Source organism: Heterodontus francisci, chromosome 2, assembly GCF_036365525.1.
Source record: "Heterodontus francisci isolate sHetFra1 chromosome 2, sHetFra1.hap1, whole genome shotgun sequence".
Taxonomy (NCBI): domain Eukaryota; kingdom Metazoa; phylum Chordata; class Chondrichthyes; order Heterodontiformes; family Heterodontidae; genus Heterodontus; species Heterodontus francisci.
The window spans coordinates 187,939,763-187,963,065 of NC_090372.1; the positions used below are offsets into that span (position 1 = coordinate 187,939,763).

The 23,303-nt window shown below is 41.2% G+C and overlaps 1 protein-coding gene across 1 annotated transcript in view; it reads left to right on the plus strand.

The window, feature by feature from the left end:
- pitrm1 (pitrilysin metallopeptidase 1) overlaps positions 1–23,303 on the plus strand; it is a 79,117-nt gene that overhangs the window by 37,301 nt on the left and 18,513 nt on the right. The window contains exons 14-25 of the mRNA XM_068014886.1: positions 41–179; positions 1,792–1,908; positions 2,830–2,962; positions 3,109–3,229; positions 6,047–6,123; positions 6,494–6,659; positions 10,506–10,606; positions 14,606–14,735; positions 17,000–17,071; positions 18,032–18,144; positions 19,237–19,362; positions 21,060–21,205. Coding sequence (XP_067870987.1) covers positions 41–179; positions 1,792–1,908; positions 2,830–2,962; positions 3,109–3,229; positions 6,047–6,123; positions 6,494–6,659; positions 10,506–10,606; positions 14,606–14,735; positions 17,000–17,071; positions 18,032–18,144; positions 19,237–19,362; positions 21,060–21,205 — 1,441 coding nt within the window. The remainder of the gene's footprint in view (positions 1–40; positions 180–1,791; positions 1,909–2,829; positions 2,963–3,108; positions 3,230–6,046; positions 6,124–6,493; positions 6,660–10,505; positions 10,607–14,605; positions 14,736–16,999; positions 17,072–18,031; positions 18,145–19,236; positions 19,363–21,059; positions 21,206–23,303) is intronic.

The window sequence follows — 23,303 nt, forward strand, 5'->3', positions numbered from 1 at the left end:
AAAATTATTATAGTCATTATTTGTGATTATTGCATTACAGGAAAACCCACACCAACTGGCCTTGTCGATGAGTCCAGATGAAGTTTATTTGGAGAATCAAGCTAAAGTTGAGAAAGGAAAGCTACAAGAGAAAATTAGTTCTCTTTCTATGGAGGAAAAGAAAGAGATATATGAAAAAGGTGTGACTTTTTGTCGAGATTGGGATAATGTTGCCAAATCTAACTATATTCCTAGTTTAGTTTCAAAAATCATATTAAAATTTTATTGAGCTAAACATTTTTTAAATCACTTTCTTCTGGTCCTGAAGGTGCTCTCTTGTACTGGTGCACTTTTGCATGGGTATCAGGAACCCTATAGTACCTCACCTAAGTGGCTGGCCTTTGTGCTGGTCTAGGCTGAGAGTATCAGCAGGCTGTTTAATCCTGGAGGGCACTGTCGTTGAGTTGTTATCACCTGACATCTGCGTGCATACATTGCAGCGGGTGTCACTGATCAGTAGAGCTGCACATCAGTCAAATCTGGGACATACTGGTCTATGGGGTCAAGGACGATACCAGTTATGCCTTTATCCACCAGGCCATTTCGGGGAAGACTGAAGGAAACATTAAAGTTGTGTGCACAGCAGATTACTCATTACAAATTTGGAATGCGTTCCAGGTTTTCTAGTTGGATTCACATTTTGGTTTGTCTTTAGGGCGTTGGCACGGGCTGCTGCAGAAGCACATCAGGTGTTCAAAATGTTGTTTTCCACTAACATTGTATTTTCTTTAATTCATCAACAATTCAGAGTTAACGTACTGCTTTCTGGGCAATGATCAAAAATTGTGTTTAATTGTAGGGTTGCTGGAGAGTAAAGTGTCTCATAGAAAATAGAAAACGTAGAAAATTTATGGCACAGAAGGAGGCTGGTCACCCATGCTGGCCAAAAAAGAGTTATCCACCTTAATCCCACTTTTTGACTCTGTAGCCCTATAAGCTACTTCAATTGCATTTACAAGTAGTTTTTTTAAATGTGATGAGGGTTTCAGCCTCTGCCACCCTTCCAGGCAATGAGTTCCAGATCCTCACCAACCTCCGGGTGAAAGAAATTCTCCTCAACCCCTCTTTAATCCTTCCACCAATTATTTTAAAGCTATGTTCCCTACTTATTGATCTGTCTACTAAGGGAATTAGGTCCTTCCTATCCACTTTATCTAGGCACCTCATAATCTCAAACATCTCAATTAAATCTCTCCTCAGCCTCCTTTGCTCCAAAGAAAACAACTGCAGCCTATCCAATCTTTCCTGGTAGCTCAAATTCTCCATTCCTGGCAACATCTCCTCTGTACCCTCTCTAGTATGATAACATCCTTCCTGTAATGTGACAGGAACGATACGCACTACTTTAGCTATGGCCTAACTAGTTTTTTTTTATACAGTTCTAGCATAACCTTACTGTTCTTCCATGCCTGGACTTGCTGTTACTTGTATAGGTAACACTTTTTTTAAAAACAAAAACTCGTCTCCCACTAAGATATATTGACTCTGATCTGCAGACACTATATCTGCAGGGTTTAAAAAATATATTCCAGTGTACAGTTCAATGAGAAATATGGGACATAGTAGTGGTTCTTGAAGACAATGCTGTTATAAAGCCTTATTCTGAATGATTCCAGCAGTTTGCTTTTGATTATTACTATAGTAAAATGCTTGTTTGTTTTTGCATTTCTCAGAGCTGATGTTTGTAGATTTATTACTGTTCCTCCTCCACATGCACATTGAGTTATTGCACAAATCATTTTATTTCCTCAGGGCTGGAACTGATTGCTGCACAGAGCACACCTCAGGATGTGTCCAGTCTCCCAGCACTCAAAGTTTCAGATATTCAACAGACATTTCCATTGACACCTACAGAGATGGCATATGTAGGTAAGACTGTTAATAACCAGATTATTATGCAGGAACTGCCGTCTTTTAAACCTCCAGTATCGTGCAAACCTTGATACTTTGCTGGTTCAAAATGTGCATGGACAGTCTACCAAAGGCCACACTTGCACTCTGTATGTGCTCCATTATTTCTATATCGATCCTTCAGTAGTAAACCTTCAAGATAGATGAACTCCTTGATCACATCCAATTCAGTTTTGCCAGTGGTGAAAGGTGGTGTAACATGACTTCCCAGGACTGGTCGATACATTACTTCAGTCTCCAGACTAGTAGTAGGCCGTAGATACTTAGCAGAAACTAAAAATCTAGCTGTCATCTGCAGCTCCTTTTTTTAGGATGTGTGCAAGGGTGCAGTCATCAGCATGTGTATGTTTTTGTATAATTTCTTTGGAGAATAGGTGATGATCACAATCTTGATTTTTATTTAAATAGATTATATTAAAACTACATTTTGAATGAAAAGGAACCCCAGAAACAAGGTTATGGCAAGGTTTGAAACCTCACTTAAAACGCCTTATGATAAAAATAGATGACTATTTGATTATGAAAAACCTAATATGAAACTTGAGTGGAACAGATCATGACTGAGTGGACAGAAATCTTATCAATGACAAAAGAGGATACAGAGGCAGCAAGAAAAATGTTAGAGAGTTTGAGTTATGGATAAAGAGTGAAAGTAGTTGACATTGGAAATCAAACAGAACAAGTGACACAGATGTTGGAAGAGAAAAAAGTTTAAATCTTGGGAGATGAACTCCTGTTTTTAAATTTGAAGTAAAATCTTAGAAATAAAGTTGATTTCCTTAGTAAGCTATTATAGGACTGCAAACTGTAAATGTATCTTTGAAACTTGCTATGTTTTGGCTGTAGATAAAATCTTCATTCTGCTATATTTCCTTTTAGGAGGAGAGGTACCTGTTCAGTATTGTAGTCAGCCAACCAATGGAATTGTTTCTTTCAAGGCTTTCACTAGCCTTAACACATTGCCTGAGGAGCTGAAGCCATATGTGCCACTGTTCTGCAGTGTGATTACAAGGTAAGTTAGTGAAGCACCCAGTCGTGCAATGACATAGTTCTACTAATTAAACACTGACGATGTGATTTGTTGCAGGATTTTATAAGTCAGTAATGCAGTTTAAAAATTGACGGTCTGTTCTATTAAAAATGTATTTTCTCATTCAGAATGGGCTGTGGGAGCCTTGACTACAGACAGCAGGATCAGCAGGTTGAGTTGAAGACAGGAGGAATGACTGCTTCACCTAAGATTCTTCAAGATAATGATAACTTGGATATGTATGAACAGGTATAGCGATTAATATATTTTAGTGAATAAATTATAGCAGAAAGTAGTACAGGAGTAAAATAGCCAAGAAAAACTTCACACATCTATCTGTAGTTATATCTCACAATGCTGTGGGATTATTGATGAGGGCTATCCAGTGAATAAAATGTAAGTCCTTAAAAGAAGACTATTCTGTTTCTTCTCTTTGGCCTCCTTGTCTCGAGAGACAATGGGTAAGTGCCTTGAGGTGGTCAGTGGTTTGAGAAGCAGCGCCGGAGTGGCTATAAAGGCCAATTCTAGAGTGACAGACTCTTCCACAGGTGTTGCAGATACAATTGGTTGTCGGGGCTGTTACACAGTTGGTTCTCCCCTTGCGCTTCTGTTTTCCTGCCAACTGCTAAGTCTCTTCGACTTGCCACACTTTAGCCCCGCCTTTACGGCTGTCCGCCAGCTCTGGCGATCACTGGCAACTGACTCCCACGACTTATGATCAATGTCACAGGACTAAGGCTGATGGAATTTGTGGAAAATTATCTGGCTAATTGCAAGAGGAAGTTGATAAATTGGGAAAAAACTGTGTAAAGGCATCCCAGGCATCTTGTGTTTGTTCCCTAATACCTATATTCTTGGATACTTTGTGAGGGTAGTTGTAAGATAAGATGTGACATTAGACTTGTGGTCAGATGATAAGCATAAGGGAAATTGATACTATTTAAAGGGAACTGCACCAATTATAAGTCAAAGGCTGGAATTTTACGTCACCGAAAGAGTGGGATGGGGGTGGTGAGGGTCTGTAAAATGGGGTGGGAGAGTGGGGGGGGGCCCTTCCTGACTGCTGCCGCCTCCTCCGCCATTTCATGCAGGGTGGCAGCAGGAAATGGCCCCGCCCTCCCCAGGCCAATCAAGGACCTTAAGTGGCCAGTTGACGACCACTTAAGGGCCTTCGCCCGCCGACACGGGGATTTTACCCTTGGCCGGCCAGTTGGGCAGCCCAGGCCTGAGAAAAGCCACCTGACAAAAGCGGGCAGCTCTCTGATGGCCTGGGGGAGGGCAATCCTGGTCAGGCACCCTGTGCCTGACGGACAGCTACCCCTGATGCCCCAACCACCCCCAACATCCAGCACGCCGCTCCTCTTTCCCCCCCCCCCCCCCCCCCAATCGACCACCCTTGCCTTGCCAGGGCCCAACCAGTCAACCTCAACGAAGCCCTAAAACTTATCTTTTCCCGGGGCCGTCCTTCCTCCTCTTCGCGAAGCTGGGTTGCAGTCCCAGCAGTGGCCATGGCTCCCGGTGGCGCTGCTGGGACTAAGAGCTGCCAGCCCACTGATTGGCTGGCAGCTCCATTAGGCAGGACTTCCTGTTCAATGAGGTGGAAGTTCTGTCTCAGACCTATTAAAGGCCTGGAGATCATAAAAGCCGGCCTGGATCCCCAGGCGGAGGCGGGTTCGCCACCGACTTTTCGGTCTGTGGATGGCTCCCATCCAAGGGTAAAATTCAGCCCAAAGAAGGGTTGTTGTAATGTTATTATTGATTATACTGCTGAGCCTAATTTTGGGCATTGCATTCTGAAGGATGTGTGATAATTGTTTTAATAAGGATAGTAGGGATGATATTTGGACTTGGGAATTCCAATTTAACTGGAAGTTTTACAAAGTTGATCTTTTCACTGGAAAAAAAGAATTCAGCAACCTTAGATGATCTAGGTCTTTAAAAATGTTGAGAGGCACAAATAATGTATATGGGCGTGCGATTTAACTTGAGCAGTAAGCATAGCCTTAGAAGAAGCAAGTACAAAATTAACTAGTCTGGAGAGCGAGATATGAGGAATCTTTGTTCCTCCCTCCTCTGATGTGGAAAGGTTCCTATTAAAAGCAATTTTTTTTTATGTGGGGGACGGGTGTTGCTGAGAAAGGAAATTGGGTAAATGTCTGGTTTGGAAAGAGTTTTAATACTATATGGATAAGTTTAATCCAAGATCATGAACGCAATGGGTTCAGTGAAATGTCATCTGTGAAAAACAATTGGTTAGAGTTGAATGGATTGAATGTGGAAATGGATAGGTATTCTGGAGAAGTAGAACAAAATGGAAAAAGGGGAAACAAACATTATAAATAAAAGTCAATGGTTCAAATTGTCAGAAGTTTTGATAAGCTAAGTTATATTTTTCTACACTTGAGGGATTTAATTGCAAGTTTTTCAGAGTACAGCAGGATCTTGACTATGTTAGGGTGCTTCAGGGGAAAAAAGCTCATCACATTAATATATAATTAAAATGTTTGTGTCTAGCACATGTTCATTGCATCTCATATCTATTGGGTAAAGTACTTGGATGTGCACTAAGCTCATAAAAGAAGGGTATGAGCTATCCAAAAAAATTCAGTTGAAATTTAGGTTAACTGTGCCTCTTGTAATTGGTCTTGAATTTTAATAATTGCATACATTAATAAAACGTTTTTGGCCTTTACTTGTTTCCTTGAGTTTGTGTTGTTCCAAATAAGCAATGCATTTTTAACTATTTTCTTTGCATTTATACAAGCCAAATTTTTAGGTCAACAATCCCAAAATAATCTTAATAATCTTCATATCGGCCACTTTCTCAGCCTTTTCAATAACCTGTCCTGACGGATCCTTCGGGGGATTTTTTGCTGCCTCTGAACATAAAAAAAAATACCCTACTGCTATTCTAATTGCTTTTCATTCGCATTTTTCCAGCGGCATCTTAGCTTCCTAGTACTATTTTTAGTATTTTACTGCTTTTAAAATTTGTCTCTTTTTCTGCATATGTTAAATGTTTACTGTCAAATCAAAATTTCTCTCAAACTCTTTTCTTTACAATAGGGGGTGTTATTTACTTCTCTGTGTTTGAACAGAAATCTGCCTGACATGATGCAGCTCTGGATGGACATTTTTAACAGGCGAGAACAGATTAACACTTGTATGTTCCAAACGCATGTGGGGACAGTTTGTATTAATGGCATGGTTTTCTTTTGTAGTTCTGACATCATTTAACAGGTACTGATAGTGGACAGATTGGATATAGAATATACTATTATGCTTAAAGTACAAATAGCTTGGGCGGAGAAGAATAATTAAATTATGCCTATCCTACGCAATCAGGCATCTTAAACACTCCTTTTGGATGATGTGCAATTCTGAACGAACACATATTTGAAAGATTCCTATTAAAAACTGGATCTGTAAATTTTAAACATTAAGCTGTTTAAACATTGAACTGTTCTGTGACTGAATAGACTTTGGTGTAAATCACATACCTGCATTTTGCAGCCCACGGTTTGATGATGAGGAACATTTAAGAGTATTAGTCATGATGGCTGCCCAGGAACTGTCCAATGGAATTCCGGACTCTGGACACCAATATGCAGCAGTTCGAGCTGGCAAGTCACTAACACCAGCAGGAAGGCTGCACGAAATGTTTAATGGAATAAGCCAGGTAGGATGACAAACTATTCAATCAATCATTCCTCCTTTATCCACTCCACACCACCACCCCCCCCACCGCCTGGTTTCGCACCCTCACCCCATGACAGGTTTTCTATACACAAGTAACAAAAAAGGCCAATAATTGGCCTGAATAAAACCATTTCTCCCTTTTTTGCTTTTGAATAGTACATAATTATTAATTATTAACATGTTTTCAGCATTAAGATTTATTACCTAATGGTGAAAAATTTGGTGTGAATTTAACTTGCCAAACCGAAACTGAAGTTCACTTATTTCAATTGCTTGATAACCTATAGGTTTGTTGCTCAGCAAAAACCTGTGGAAGCATTATGCTGTAACCATATTAAGTGGATGTAGCTTCTTGTTGCTAGTAATGAGAATTGCACTAATCTGTTATGTAGAGAGTGATCTTAATCTTCAGGAAGTAGACCCAGAAGACTGCATCTGAGGATAGAGGGACTGTGAAGCCAGTCATTTCTTTGCGGTCTCCTAAATTGCTGACTTGAATGATTAGTTTGATGAGATCTGATTAGAGCATCTGTTATAGCGTATCATGCAACTCTTGTCACCTTGTACAGCCTCTGCTATATCTGCAGACCTAGGCACGCTACACAAACTTTAGGGGCTGGTTTTTACCAGCCCCTCAGCGTCATTGATTGTAGCGGGGAGGCCCGTAAAATGCTTGCGGGAGCGGCCCGCCACGCCCGTGACATCGAGAAGGCCCCGCCGGATATTAGTGGTGGTAGTGGCTTTTCATTAAAGTATTAAACTGAGGTTAATTAAAATGCGGATGAACTTACCTGCTGCCGCCGGCCGTCCCATGCCAATTTTACAGTGGAGTTCCGAGGCAAGAAACTAGTGGGGGGAGAATAAAATTATCAGGGCGGGGATGGGGTAGGGAGCGGGGAAACCTGTTCCTGTTGGTTGTGGGGATGATGGGAAGGGGTTGAGGGTCAAAGATGCTGAAGCTCGGGGGAAAGTTCGGAAGTTCAAAAAGTTTTTTTTGGGGGGTGGTGGGGGAGATAGGTCCATTTATGTATTGTGTACCCAGTTTTGGGGGGGGGGGGGGGTGGGGAGGATAGAGGAGATTCAAAGTTAAATTAAACTTTTATTGACATTTTTATCAAATCGGCACCTTTAAATATTGAAATCTCTCCTGAAGGACTTGAAGCCATTTAAAAATGGCACCGGACACCGTTGCCAGGACGTGGTGGCCGCCCCCGGTGACATCATCGGGCGCGGCCGCTCCATCACCTCCCTTTAAATGAGCCACCGCACATAATATTGCGGGGGCTCAGCGGCGGCACGTCCGTGTAGGAAGGCCACCGACGCGCTGATAAAATTCAGCCCTAGCACTCCGAATTCTAAACTCCACAAGATAGAAAAACCTCATCTCCATCCAATTTTCACCAGGTTTGCCTCCATGCTAGCAAATGGCACGCAAAGTCTAAAGAAGGCCTGGAAAAGAGACTGCCAGATTTGGAAGATGAATGGGAAGAACTGTGAAGGCAAATATTCCAGGGCTTTGCATTCAGCAGATTAGGGGAGGCCCAACTCAAAATCATTGACCTAAGTATATTGCACCGCACAGTCCATGTCTTTCTTGTGTCCAGTTCAGAACTAACTTGTACGGCTTCAAGACTGCGATTTCTGGTTCAGAAAAATAGAGTGATCGAATATTCTTAAAAAAAAATTGAACAGCTTCTTTAATTGATAATTTCACAGCAAAATATTTGGAATGTCACAATGTACAAATAAACTGGACGTTTTTATTTCCAAATCAAAAAAAAATTGAAAGCTTGGACTGATGAGTGGCAAGTAACGTCTGTGTCACTCGAGTGTCAGGCAATGGGATTAGAATAGATAGGTGCTGTATGGACACGATGGGCCTGATTCTGTGCTGTATAACTCTATGGCTCTATCTCCAGCAAAAGAGAGCATGATCACCTCCTCTTGACATTTAACGGTTTTACCATTCCCGAATCCTCGAGCACCGATGTCCTGGGGTTCTCCATTGGTCAGAAATGTAATTGGACCAGCTACATAAATACCATGGCTACTAAAGCCGGTCAGATGGTGAGTATTCTGCAGTGAGTGGCTTACCTCCTGACTTCCCAAAACCTTTCTCCCACCAATACAGCACAAGTCAGGAGCGTGATGCAATATTCTCCACTTGCTTGGATGGGTGCATCTACAACAATACTCAAGAAGCTGGACACTATTCAGTCCGCGTGATTGGCATCCCATCCACTGACCTAAGCATCTACCTCCTCCACCACCTGCATACGATGACCGTAGGATGCTCGGCAGCAACTGAAGAAGACTTCTTCAGCATCTCCCAAATCACAGCATTCACCACCTAGAAGGGCAAGGTGAATGGGAACATTGTCACTGTCATGTTCCCCTTCATATCAAATGCTTTCCTGACCAGGGCATGTATTACCATTCCTTCATTGCTTTGTGGGTCTAAATCTTGAAGTTCCCTGCCCAACAGCACTGTGGCAGTACCTTTATCACATGGACTGCAGTGGTTCAAGAAAATAGCCCATCACCACCTTCTCAAGAGCAAGTAGGGATTGGCCATAAATGCTGACCTTGCCAATGAAGCCTATATCCTGCAAAATTTATTTTAATGTAATATAGAAATATTTACAGCACAGAATGAAGCCTTGCAGCCCATGGTATCTGTGTTGGCCGTAAAATAGCTATTCGGCCTAATCCCACTTTCCAGCTCTTGGTCCATAGCACTGTAGGTGACGGCACCTCAAGTGCACATACAAGTGTTTTTTTAATGTGAAGGAGGGTATCTGCCTCTACCACCCTTTTCAGGCAGTGAGTTGCAGACCCCCGCCAACCTCTGCTTGAAAAAAAATTACTCCTCAATCTCCTCTAATCCTTCTACCAATTACTTTAAATTTTTGCCCCCTGGTTATTGACTTCTCTGTTAACAGAAATAGATCCTTCCTACCCACTATATCTAGGCTCCTCATAATTTTATACAATTCAATTCAATCTCCCTTCAGCCTCCTCTGCTACAAAGAAAACAACCCCAGCTTATCAGTCTTCCCTTGTAGCTAAAATTCTTCATTCCTGGCAACATCCTTGTAACTCTTTTTACCCTCTCTCGTGCAAACACATTCTTCCAGTAATGCGGTGACCAGAACTGTGCGCAATACTCTAGCTACAGTCTAACCAGCGTTTTATACAGTTCCAGCTTAACCTCCCTGCTCTTATACACTATGTCTTGGCCAGTAAAGGAAAGTGCCCTGTGTGCCGCCTTGACCACCTTATCTACCTGTCGTCCAACTATCAGGGATCTGCGGAATGCATTCCAAGATCCTTCTGCTTCTCCAGAATCCTGCTATTTATTGTGTATTCCCTTGCCTTGTTCTCCCCAAATGCATTACCACACACTTAGTAGCCTGGGACACGTTTCATCCACGCCTGGTGATTTATCCATTTTCAAGGATGCTAAACATCTTAATATTTCCTCCCTCACTATGTTTATCCCATCCAATATTTCACACTTAAGTACAATGTCTGTTTTGCCCTCCTTATTTGTGAAAACAGATGTGAAGTATTAAGAATCATGCCAATGCCTTGCGCCTCCATACACAAGTTACATCTTTGGTCTCTAGTCTGCCCTACATTTTCTGTGTCTCTTGCTCTTCATGTATTTAGGAAACATCTTTGGGCTTTCCTTGATTTTAATTACCAATATATTTTCATGCCCTCCCTTTGATTTCCTAATTTTGGTTTTTTGTACGTAGGGAATTGAAGGTGTATTTCCAGAAATTTCCAAAAACTTTATGTACAAAATATTCTTCCTCCAAAGGTGCATCACATGAAAAGAATTGCAGAAAAGCCTGAACTCTTGACTGTTCTCCGCAAGCTGCCTCGAATTAAGATGCACTTATTGAGCAATGAGAACATGAGGTGAGTTTTAATGTTTAAAAACACATATTAGCTGATTGAAATAAAGTGTAGCTAACTTTAAATTTACTATTCTCTGGCATGTTCTGATAGGCACAATATACAGTGGTAACCTCACTAAGATCATTTCTGTAAGGCAATAAAAGCCATTTTTATTATTTCACTTTGCAAGAACACTTTGTAGACTTGATCTTCTGAGTTGGAATTTTGTTTTCTTTCTCCCTACAGTGGCCACTTGTGCCAACTCTGGCATTGCAATGGTCCACATACAATTTAGTGGTTATGTTCGTGCTTCCAATACAAAAAATGTAGCACCTCAAAGGTAGTAATCCCTGGTTTATTCCCAGGGCCGCGTGCAAGCAAAAGTAGAAATAGGAAGGTAGGGAGGATCAATGCATGGCTTGAGGCATGGTGCAGGAGGGAGGGCTTAAGATTTTTGCGGCATTGGGACCAGGTCTAGGGCGCAGGAGGCACCTAATTCTGCGGGGAGAAGCTCGCCACGGCCCCCGCCATACAGAAGGCCCCGCCACATATTACCAGCGTAAAGCGGTGGGTCCTTCATCTAAATGTTGGCGGGGGGGCGGTGGCGGTCGCACCAAGGTCCCCTCACCGCTGGTAATATGTGGCGGGGCCTTCTGTATGGCGTTCTTAGTCTGCGTCTAATATGGTATTACTTCCTTCTCTAGTACTATCCAACACACTCCTTTATGCACCGCATTACTCTTTTCTACTTCTCTATGCTGTTGCTCACCCCCCTGCCAATTTAGTTTAAACCCTCCCCAACCACACTCGTAAACCTCCCCGCAAGCACATTGGTCTCAGTTCTGCTGAGGTGCAACATGCCCCTTGTAAGTAGGTGCCTCCTGCCCTAGACCTGGTCCCAATACTCCAAAAATCTTAAGCCCTCCCTCCTGCTGGCGGCGGCCGTCCCATGCTGATTTTATAGCCGCCCCTTGCACGAGTTCCGAGGCGAGAACCTGGTGGGAGGGGGGAGGAGTAAAATTTTTATGGCCGGAGGGGTGGAGAAGCAGGGAAAACATTTTTTTATTGGCTGTGCAGTTGGTGGGAAGGTGTTGAAGGGCAAAGAGTGCAAAGTTTGGGGTTTAAAGGTCAGGACTATCTAAAATGGTTTTTTGGGGGGTGGGGAGAGGGAAATAAATTTAGTCTGTGATCATGGCGGGGGGTGGTTGGAAGTAGTGCTTTTGTGTTAAATTTAATGCTTTTATTGACATTTAAAGTGCTGGTCCCTTTAAAATTTAAAATCAGCTGTCAGGGCTTGAAGCCCTTTAATAATGCCGGTGGCGCCGGATGCGGTTACCGGGGACAAGTAGTCACTATGTCATCAGGGGCAGCCGCCCCGCCCCCTCTATTTATTCAGCCCCCGTGTGTAATATCACGGGGGCTATGCGGCAGCACTTCCATGTTGGAACGCTGTCACGCGCTCAGTGTGCCGCCGCGGTTCGTGACACACTAATATAATCCAGCCCCATGTATGTAAATGCACAAAGTGTGGTGAATTAAGTTGTTGAGCTACAAACACAAATAGTCATGTGGCGATAACAGAAACGTGGCTTAAAAATGGCAAGGACAGGGTGCGTAATATTCAAGGATGCAAAGTGTTAAGAAAAGATAGGGAAGGAAAAAAAGAGAGGTGGAATGGCAGTACTACTTAAGGAAGGCATTGTCGTGTTGGAAATAGAGGATGTCCTTCAGAAGATGAGGATAGAATCCATTTGGTTAGAGTTGTGAGAAAAAAGGATATGATCACACTACTGGTGGTATTCTATAGGCCTCCAAATAGTGAGAGATAGAAGAACAAATCGGCAGGGAAATCACAGAGCTATGCAAGAACTATAGAGTGGGGGATATTGAGGGACTTTAATTACCCAAATATTGGGACAATAGAGTAAAGTGTAAAGTGGTGGGGGGGGGGGGGAAAGGAATTTCTGAAATATGTTCAGGAGAACATCCTTGACCAGTATGTTACCGTTCCAATTAGGAACGAGGCATTGCTTGATCTGGTGTTGGGGAATGTGGTGGGCCAAGTTGGCCAAGTGACTGTGGGGGAACACTTGGGGTAAGAATGATCCTAACGTTTAGATGAGTAATGGCAAAGAGCAAGGACTAGTCTAAAGTAGAACTTCTAAATTGGAAGAGGACTAACTTCAAGGGAATGAGAGGGGATCTAGCCAAGGTAAAATGGAACTAAAGACTGAATGGAAAAACTAACCGAACAATGGGTAATCTTTGAGGAGATGCCATAATCTTCCAATCCTCCCTAGATATGGGGGAGATCCCAGAGGCTTGGGAAGTCATAAATGTGATACCTTGTTCAAGAAAGGCTGTAAGGACATTCCTAGTAACAACAGGCCGGTTAGTTTAATATCAGCCGTGGATAAAGTTTTAGAAACAATAATCAGGGGAAAAATAGCCAGGTACTTGCAGAGGTTTCAGTTAATTAAGAATAGCCAACAGATTTGTAAAAGGCAGATCATTCTTGACTAATCTAATTGATTTTTTTTTCATGAAGTAATTGAGAAGGTTGACGAGGGGAATGTGATGGATGTTGTCTATATGAATTTTAAGAATGTGTCAAAGTACTACATAAAAGGCTCGCTAGCATCATTTAAGGCTCATGGAATAGGATGGTCAATGTAAATGACTTCGATATTGGAATACAAAGTGAAATTTCAAAATTTGCCAATGATACCAAACTTGAAGGTGTGGCGGGATGATAACAATTGACTGCAACAGGACATAGATAGGCTAGCAGAATGGGCAGACCAGTGGTAGATTGAATTTAATAGAGAAGTGTGAGGTGATGCATTTTGGCAGAAAGGATAGGGAGGCGCTTACCCATTGTCTCTCGAGACAAGGAGGCCAAAGAAGAAGAAGAAGATAGGGAGAGGCAATATGGACTGAATAGCACAGTTCTAAAGAGTGTGCAGGAACAGAGGGACCTGAGGGTTCATGTGCATAGATGTTTGAAGGTGGCAGGACATATTGAGAGAGTAATTAGAAAAGCATATGGGATCTTAGTCTTCATAAATAGAGGCATTGAGTACAAAAGCAGGCAAGTTATGCTGAACCTTATAATCTTTGGTTAGGCCCAACTGGAGTGTTGCATCCAATTCTGGTCACCACACTTTAGGAAGGATGTAAGGATCCTTGAGAGGGTGCAGATGAAATTTCCCAGAATGGTCCTAAGGACAAGGGAATTTGGCTACACGGTTAGGTTCGAGAAGCTGGGTTGTTTTCTTTCGAGCAAAGGAGGTTGAAGGGAAACCTGATAGAGGTGTACAGGTTTAGGTAAGGTAGATGAAGAAAAGCTGTTCCCATTAGCTGATCGTACAAGGAGAAGGTAACACAGATTTAAGGTCATGTGCAAGAGGTGTGGGGGGCTGTGAGGAAGAACTTTTTTACACAGCGAGTGGTAGTGACCTGGAACTCGCTGCCCATGAGGATGGTGGAAGCAGAAACAATGAATGATTTCAAAAGGAAGTTGATGGACATTTGAGGGAAATAAAGGTGCAGAGTTATGGGAATAGAGCGGGGGAATGGAACTGACTGGATTGCTTTGTGGAGAGCCGGAATGGCCTCAATGGGCCAAATGGCGGCCTCCTGTGCCGTAATCACTCTATGACCATAAAAGTTGCAACAATTACAATCGCAAAATTACTTGACAATGATAATGTTGTGAGGATGCAAGCAGTTTTAAAAGTTTTGTACTTTTCAAACTGCTGACCATTGGAATCGAAAAAAAACATGCCCTTTAAGTTTATGCTGATTTTAAAAAAAAAGATGCAGATGATGCATTCTTTCTGAGCTTATGTAAAAATTAAATTTCCATCTTGTTTCGGGAATGACAGTAAGAGCTACTTTTGAATACATCACAGAAGACCGCATTTTCTCGTACCAGTTCGCATTGAGCCTATTTTTATATGGGTGAGTGAAGATTAGATTATTGCAGGTATTTCATTTATTCACACTGTCTTGTGATAGATGTGCGGTGAATGCTACTCCTGAAGCCATTCCAGCAGTGTCAAAGGAAGTTGAAAAGTTCATAAGAAATATTCCTGGATTTGGAAAGAAGAAGAAAGACAAGAAACTTATCCGTTCAAATATTACTGAGGTACTATGTTAAGAACATTAAAAGTCTATTGGGAGAAAAGACCATTTGGTCCATCAACTCAGAGGTCTATGATAGAATAATGTACTGGTTTGTAAAGAGGGAGAGGGACTTTTAAATTTGGTCGCGACTTGAATTTTTTTTGATAAAGTTAAATTACTTGCGTATTTAGTTCATTTTGGAATGTGTACCTATATACTCCTTTCCCCTTTCTTTGTGATGACAGTAGAAACTTGATTACTCATCTCGATTACCCAACAGATTTTACAAGGTAAAAGCCCTGTTTGAAACACCACCACCTTGCACAGCCCACTAACCAGAAAATTTAAATTAATTTTTTGTGCTTTGCTTATGCTTTACCATTTAAAAAAAAACTAGAGAACAATTTCTATTATTCACCACGTGAGTGTGTCTCATTTTAACAGACAATGGAGATTCTATTGTATCAGGAATTTAAATTTGTAGAAACTCCTTTAGTTATTTATTGGAAGAAGCCAGCTGTGTATGTCCAGTCACATGCTAGCGAAGAGCATGGTGACATCGAGAGTAATTTTCCCGACCCTATGGAGGCAGGAGGGCCGAGAACGTAGTGGAAAACCCGGTTGGGACGGTTCCCCGATGTGGTCCTGCCTTTGGATGCATTTCCCAGGGGCAGGTTGCCACTGGAATCAGCAACCTGCTCAATGGAGGCCGGCAGGTAATAAAGGCCTCAATTATGGATTATTTTCTAAATGTGATGAAAGTTTGCCGTTGTCGCACGAGCTCCCCCACTGTATCGGGAGCCTGGCTATGCTTCGGGGGCGGCCTCTCAGCAAGAGGTTGGAGGGTCACCAGTGGCTACTGCAAATGGCGGTGTGCCTCCACACTGAGGATCCATGCAGTTCTGTGCCTTGTTTTTTATTCCTCCCTCTGGACCCTTTCATGAGCGCATCCATTTTAAGGTCCCCCTCTTCCTCAGCAGCACTCACCTCTCAGCGAATGCGGACGCAGCCAATTAGTAGGCCACCTCCCGAGGCCAAAAAGCCCGGGCTCGAGACCCACAGATGGGAAATTGCACCCTATAATTTGAGGTTTTTGGAAAGAGTATACAAGTCAAAGGTGAGCTTCAGTATCCCTCCACCTTTGGTATCATAGCTCATAATAAAACTCATCAATTAAGTTTTATATTACTTGAATTCCAGCATAACAGATGTTTGCAAGTTTTTTTTTCTTGAATCCAGCAGAAAGTTTATAGTTCCACATTGACCATTTGCAGTTCTAATCAAGTTAATGGATGGAAGTTGAGTGTAAAACTTTGTGCTGACCACCAAGCTGAAGTATTACTCAAAAGATTCATATTTTGCCTGATGCAACTGACTTTATTCATGTGAAAGCACCAATCATGTTCTTGCCACCTTTTATCTACAGCATCGCTCTGTAAAATGTTTCCGATATGTTGTAAGATAATTATCATTTTAAGGAAGTTGGGTAATTGGCTGCAATGTTTGAAATGAGGCCTTTTATTATTGAGAAGTGAGCATCGACCATAAATGGCTGACTAATCGCTGCTGGTGCAATTAGTGTGCCTTTTATGTGTAAATCAGAGAATGTGGTAGTCCTCTGTTTAACCTTTTGTTTAATTTCATAAACAGTAAAGTGAACTTCATTCAATAAAGTGTCTTCAGTGGAGAGTGGGTTCTTGTTTAATTAGAGTTATAGTTATACAGCACAGAAACAGGCCCTTCGGCCCATCGTGTCTGTGCCGGCCATCAAGCATGTAACTATACTAATCCCATTTTCAAACACTTGACCGTAGCCTTGTATGCTGTGGTGTTTCAAGTACTTATCTAAATACTTCTTAAATGTTGTGAGGATTCCTGCCTCTGCCACCTCTTCAGGCAGTGCATTCCAGATTCCAACCAACCTCTGGGTGAACAAATTTTCCTTAAATCCCCTCTAAACCTCCTGCCCCTTACCTTAAATCTATGCCCCCTGGTTATTGACCCCTCCGCTAAAGGAAAAAGTTTCTTACTATCTAACCTATCAATGCCCCTCATAATTTTGTATACCTCAATTATGTCCCCCCTCAGCCTTCTCTGCTCTAAGGAATACAACCCTAGCCTATCCAGTCACTCTTCATTGCTGAAATGCATGGTTATTTAGAATTTTAGATTACGTTTTTGAATGCAGGTAAGCAAATGTGTTTATTTCAAATTTCAATTTGAAAGATTAATATTTAATATTACTATTTAATTAAAATCAATTTATTTTTATTTATTTCATTACAGAAGCCACTCAATCCTGAAGAAGCTGGGGATGAAATATCTGAAGACTCGAGAGTTACCAAAAAGCTTGTGTTTGTAAGAGTAATATAGTGTTGGCAGGCACAATAACTAATGGAACTTCTGAGAATGTTGGCCTTTGCCCAGATAGATACCAAATATCTTGTGCGTTAACATTATTGGGTCTGGCCTTTATAGTGGATTCATCTGATGAATCAACCCATTGTATATCTTCTTTCAGTAGAAATGACTAAATATTTCTACTATCTTGTTGATAGGCAAACTCTGCTTATGTTACTCCCCTCCATCTTGAGTTGGATACAGCACTTGAAGATAATATTTTTTTTTAAACTGATCTATATTGACGTATACTAGAAAAGTGATCAGTGGTATGCAAGTGCGTCCATTTTTTGATATTGATATTTGAATTTTGAAAAACTAATCCAGAATTAGGTATATATCTGCTTCAGAAATATTAAATCCATAATTTTATACGTGCAATAACATACGACAGAAGAATGACAAAAGACCATTTGGCCTTGTTGTATAAAAATAGTACAGCCTTGGATGTACTACAGAATAGTAATAGATCTCCAACTCAGTTGGTGGTATTCATGAAGCTTCAGTCTAAGCCATTCACAATGCTCTGAACTCCTGAATGTATTGCTGTGGTGATATGTACTCTACATTATATATTATGGTTATATGTTTCACTGTCTATTTCCTGGCAACTGACACAGGTCTTAGTTGTAGTGCCAAATTTTGGGTTTTGTTAACTTATTTTAAAAACCTAGTTCAGGAGAAAACTAGATATAAAAATGGTATTTTAAATTTATACCATTCGGCAATGTTTTTAGTTTAGGTGCTTTCTTGTGAGATTTTTAAAAAACTTTTATAAGTTTGAGATATAAGATGGTGTAGTTGTTTAGTCAGCTAAATGCTCGAGTCCCCCTTAGATACAGATAACTCAGTTCTACATATTTTTGAAACCATTAGAGAAAATTTAATTAAAGCTTTATTGGCTTTCTTTTCTATTAGGAACCCACCTTCAAAGCTTGTCAAATGAAGACCCATTTCCAGCTTCCGTTCCCTGTGAATTATGTGAGTGAATGTGTTCGCACCGTTCCCTACATGAATCCAGACTTTGCCAGGTAAGTTGCATTGAAATTAAATTGCACACATTTGTGTTAAGTTTTAAACACTAGTTTCATATTGGGCTTTGAATATGGATTAAAGTAAGGACTAAAACAAAATGAAGGAGATAAAAAGAACGTGTTTGAAAAACTCCTAAAGCTTTTCACTGAAGGTGAGTACCAGTCTTGGATACATTCAGGGAAAGGAATGAAATTAACATCAGCTGCAGCTGGTTAAGTAACTATATTAGTACATTCAGGGAAGGGAGTGAAATTAACATCAGCTCACCATGGTTTTTAAGCAAATGAATGTATTCAGCGAAGAGAGTAAACTTATAATATCAGCTTCTGGAATGGCTTTGGAGATAAGTTCGTCTAATGAAATGAAAGTTCCAGGTTCAATTCCTGGTCTGTGCTGAGTTGACCATTATCAGCGAGTTGATAGGGGCGTGAAATTTGCTTAGGAAGGAGAATAAAGTCAACTAGATTGCTGTCCACATGGAGAATGGACATTGCAAAAGGTATAACAGGGTCGATGGCCCCATACAGCCCTATCCCAACATGAGTTTGCGCCTTCAGAAGAAAAATAAAAATATGAGGCGATGTTTTTGAGCTGTACTATCCTGCCATCACGAATAGTTTTTTGAGGGGATGGTAAATAACTAAGACATCCATTCCAAATGAAGATGGTTGCTATCATCTCTTGTGTTTTAGGGCCTAAAAACAGGAGGAGGATGGGTTTATTCATCAGCCTCACTTACCTGTCTTCTCTATATCTCTCAATCCCTTCTTTATCTACAAATGCATCACAATTTACTCTTGAACCCTTCTATACTGTCCACTTCAGTGGCCTTCCCTGGTAACCTAACTTATTCCAGCATTTGAGAGATGGGGCAAGAAAGGAAAAATGATGCTAATTAGTGTCTTACTGATTCTTGCCACAGGATACTGATTAATGTAGTAATGAGCTGTGTCACCAGAGTATCTCCATTATTTTCAATGTTTGTATAAAACGTTCCTGTGGGTACTGAATTATCTGATCTAGACAGTAAACTGGTATTTTATATTTGCACTTGAGTACATGTGCTGTTAACTATTTTTTATTTATAGTCTTCATGTTCTTGCACGGCTATTGACGACTAAATTCCTGCACCGGGAAATTCGAGAGAAAGGTGGTGCATATGGAGGAGGTGCCAACCTAAGCCATAGTGGCCTGTTTTCATTCTATTCTTACAGGTATATACATCAGTTACAAATTGACAATTTAGAATAGCAAACATTTGGATAAGTAGAAAACAGAATGAAACATCCAAAGTTTCCTTTTCCAGACTTGTATCAGCTGATCCTTTTTCTGTTTTTTAATTTGAAGAAAATTGATCTTCCGAAGAAGGGTCACTGACCCGAAACGTTAACTCTGCTTCTCTTTCCACAGATGCTGCCAGACCTGCTGAGTGGTTCCAGCATTTCTTGTTTTTATTTCAGATTTCCAGCATCTGCAGTATTTTGCTTTTATTATATTGATCTATTGGGTATTGACAAATCTTTTAATCTGTTCCCTGTCAGATTTGAAAGTATAAACTTAACTTAGAACCATTGAAGTCCACAGCAACGTATGTGACAATTCACCCCATCATGTCATCATTAACTCTTTGAGACAATTTTCCATTCCTAGATTGAGTTTTAATAAATTTTCATTTATCAAATAATTGCATTTATGCATTTTGTCCTTATAACTTGGTCTAACTATCAAATGAGTGGGCTCCACATTTGCTAAAATGCATTTTAAAAAAAAAAGAGGATCCTCAACAATTTAGAAAGTACACTTAATCTTTCCTAGACAGTGCTAAGAATACCTTGATCTGCATGACCACATCTCTGCATTAAAATCATTAAAGATAGACCTGGCCATATGAAATGGACTCAAATGGGTGAAAAGTAAGCCTGCCTGCCGGCCAGCCAGGGCCAATTATTTCTTCAAATTGGATACAGAAGTTAAAGTGAAATATTTAAAATCTAATTTTAACAAAATGCATGGACCATGATTACAAGGCAGGGTAAACTTCCTGATGCCAGTGCACCCACAGTTGCCAACCCTGAGTGGCTGGGGGGTGTGGGGCTGGTGGTCAAGGCTCCCTGCCACAAAGGTACAGTAGGAAAATGGCCCTTGTATATTAGATTGTATAAATGTAGGTTATACTGTAAAGAAACTAATGTTAGAAAACAGTGTAAACATAAGTGAAAGCAGTGGTAAAATTCTGATTAATTTATTTTCTGTTGGTATTGTAGGATTATATAGCAATGAAACTAGTCATAATAAATGAGTAACGTTATTATAAAAGCAAAATACTGTGGATGTTGGAAATCCGAAATAAAAACAAAGTGCTGGAAATAATCAGGTCTAGCAGCATCTGTGAAGAGAGAAACGGAATTAACATTTCAGGTCGATGGTTCTGATGAAAAGTCATTCTGATTGTTTGTCTCGGAGCCACAGTGTGAGCTGAAAGTTGCAGAAAAAATGTGGCTGGCCTAGGGAGCTAGAAATGTCCCAGCAGCAGATAAGATTTAATTGTATAGGATCAAAGCTATTTTGAATCTGAAAAGGTAATTTTTTTATGTATGTTGATCTAAAACTGTTAAATTAGCTAATTGAGTACAAAATGACTGAGTAAATATTCTTGCTATGAAATGCAATTTAGAGAGGCAGGTTAGATTATTTTCTGTTATAAAACTTTATTTCAGTCTTCAAATGCCATGACTATCCAACCTTCTTGTATAGAAACATATGGAACTACAAATTGTCTGAGATGCATTTAGTTTTCATCAGTGAACAAATGTTGATCAGTTAAAGGATATAAACTATAATGAGAAATAGACGCAATTGTAAAATACATAATGAATATATGGGATTATTTCTCCTGAATGAAATTTTCTAGAGATCCAAATTCTCTCGACACAATATCTGCATTCCGAAGGAGTGTGGATTGGGCCAAAGCAGGAAAATTTACACAAGAAGATATTGATGAAGCTAAACTGTCTGTATTTTCAGCTGTGGATGCTCCTGTAGCCCCATCAGACAAAGGTAAAGATGATGTGTTTCCTTGAATGTTATAAGTTGCAGATATTTGTGTCTGTGGAGGGAAAACAAACAGTGATCACATTATTGTATAATGGTAGTTTTCTAAAGGCAGAAAGATGTGACATTTTGAACTTGGAGAATTTTTAAAGGCTGCCAATGGACAGGAATGCATTAGTGAAAGTTGATTAAGAACTGATTCTAGCACATTTGCTGGTCTGTGCTTATAATAAAATCTTTGATTTAAAAAAAAAGTTTTTTGTTTAAAAAAGACATTATCGACATCATAGCCTTAATGGAAACCTGGCTGAGGAGTGATGACACCTTGCTACTCAATGAACCCTCTCTGCCTGGCTACATCTTTCGCCACTTCCCCGCCAAGACCATAGCAGTGGTGTGGCGCATATCACCAGATCACACCTTGGCCTGACCCCCTACTCCTCTGGCACTTTCTCCTCCTTTGAGCAATTCACCTTGTTGCACCCCTCTCCCCTCTCTTTCAAAATCATCGTTCTCTACCGTCCTCCCAGGTTCGGTAAAAGTTTTATCACCGAGATATCGTCACTGCTTTCATCCCTTAGCCTCTGCATTGAGCAATTTCTCATCCTTGGTGATATCAATCCCCAACTCAACACATCATGTTCTCTTCTGAGTTCACTCCCCTTTTATCCTCAGATCTCTCCCTGCATGTAAACTCCCCAACCTGTATTCACGGCCACCCCTTCAACCTTGCCATCTTACATGGTCTTGCTAGTCCCATCGATCAATCACAGATAAGGCTGTCTCCGATTACTTCCTTGTATCACTCTCCACCCACATCCTCCTTTCACGCACTAGCCTTACTTCATTCTGTATTCGTTCCTGGAAAAAACTATCCCCAATTCACTTACAACTGCACTTTCAAAATCTCAACTATCTCGCCTTTGGCCCTCCCTCCATTTGCCACAACATTTCTGCAGCTACTGATCTGCTTAACCATATCCTCACCTCCACCTTTGATGCCCTAATACCCAATTAGAAGGATCCGTGTCTCAATACCCTGGTCGTTCCCCTGAGTATGGTTTTCATCTCCGCATCCTTAAGTCCAAGGGATGCAGACGTGAAAGGTTATGGCGGACAACTTGTTCAGCCTTCCACCACCAGATCTGGCTGGACCACTTAAAACACTATCGTGCCCTGCTGTCGTTTGCTAAAATTGCTCACTATTACAGGAATGCAATGATAACCCCCAGCTACTTTTCTCTACTGCAAGCAGTCATCTTAAACCCCTTTCCCCTGTCCCCTTCATCCTCACCTCCAACTGCAAGTGCATTGAGCTCTTGGACTTTCTTACCCTGAAGATCGAGACCATTTGATCAGCTGCCTCTGTCATGTCCCTCCCTTCTTGCAGTCCACCTGGCCAAGCTTCCTCTAATGCTCCCCCCTGCCCTAGCCCTGAACTCACATCTTTCTCAGTTTCTCTCCTATCTCCCATCATGGCCTCCCCGAGTTCATCTTATCCAGGAGACCCACCTCCTGTTTCCTCAATCCTATTCCCACTAAACTGCTGACCACCCAACTTCCCCTCCTGGTCCCAATATTGTAAATAGTTCTCTCTGTTCAGGTGTTGTCCCCCTATCCTTCAAATCTGCCGTCATCATGCCTTTCCTCAAAAAAAACCATCGTTGCCCTTGCAAAAGACCATCCCATCTCCAACTTTGCTTTCCTCTACACAAGCCTTGAACGTGTTGTCACCTCCATAATCCGTTCCCATCTTTCCTGGAATTCCATGTTTAAATTCCTCCAATTAGGTTGCCACAGCACCGAAACAGCTCATATCAGTCACAAATAAATCCCCAGGGCCTGACCAGGTGTATCCTAGGATGCTATGGGAAGCAAGGGAGGAGATTGCTGGGGACCTGGCAGAGATTTTTGTATCATCGTTAGCCACGGGTGTGGTACCGGAAGACTGAAGGATAGCTAATGTTCTGCCATTATTGAAGGAGGGCAGCAGGGATAAGCAAGGGAACTACAGGCCGGTGAGCCTTACATCAGTGGTGGGAAAGTTTTTGGAAGGGATTCTGAGAGACAGGATTTTATGCATTTGGAAAGGCAAGGTCTGATT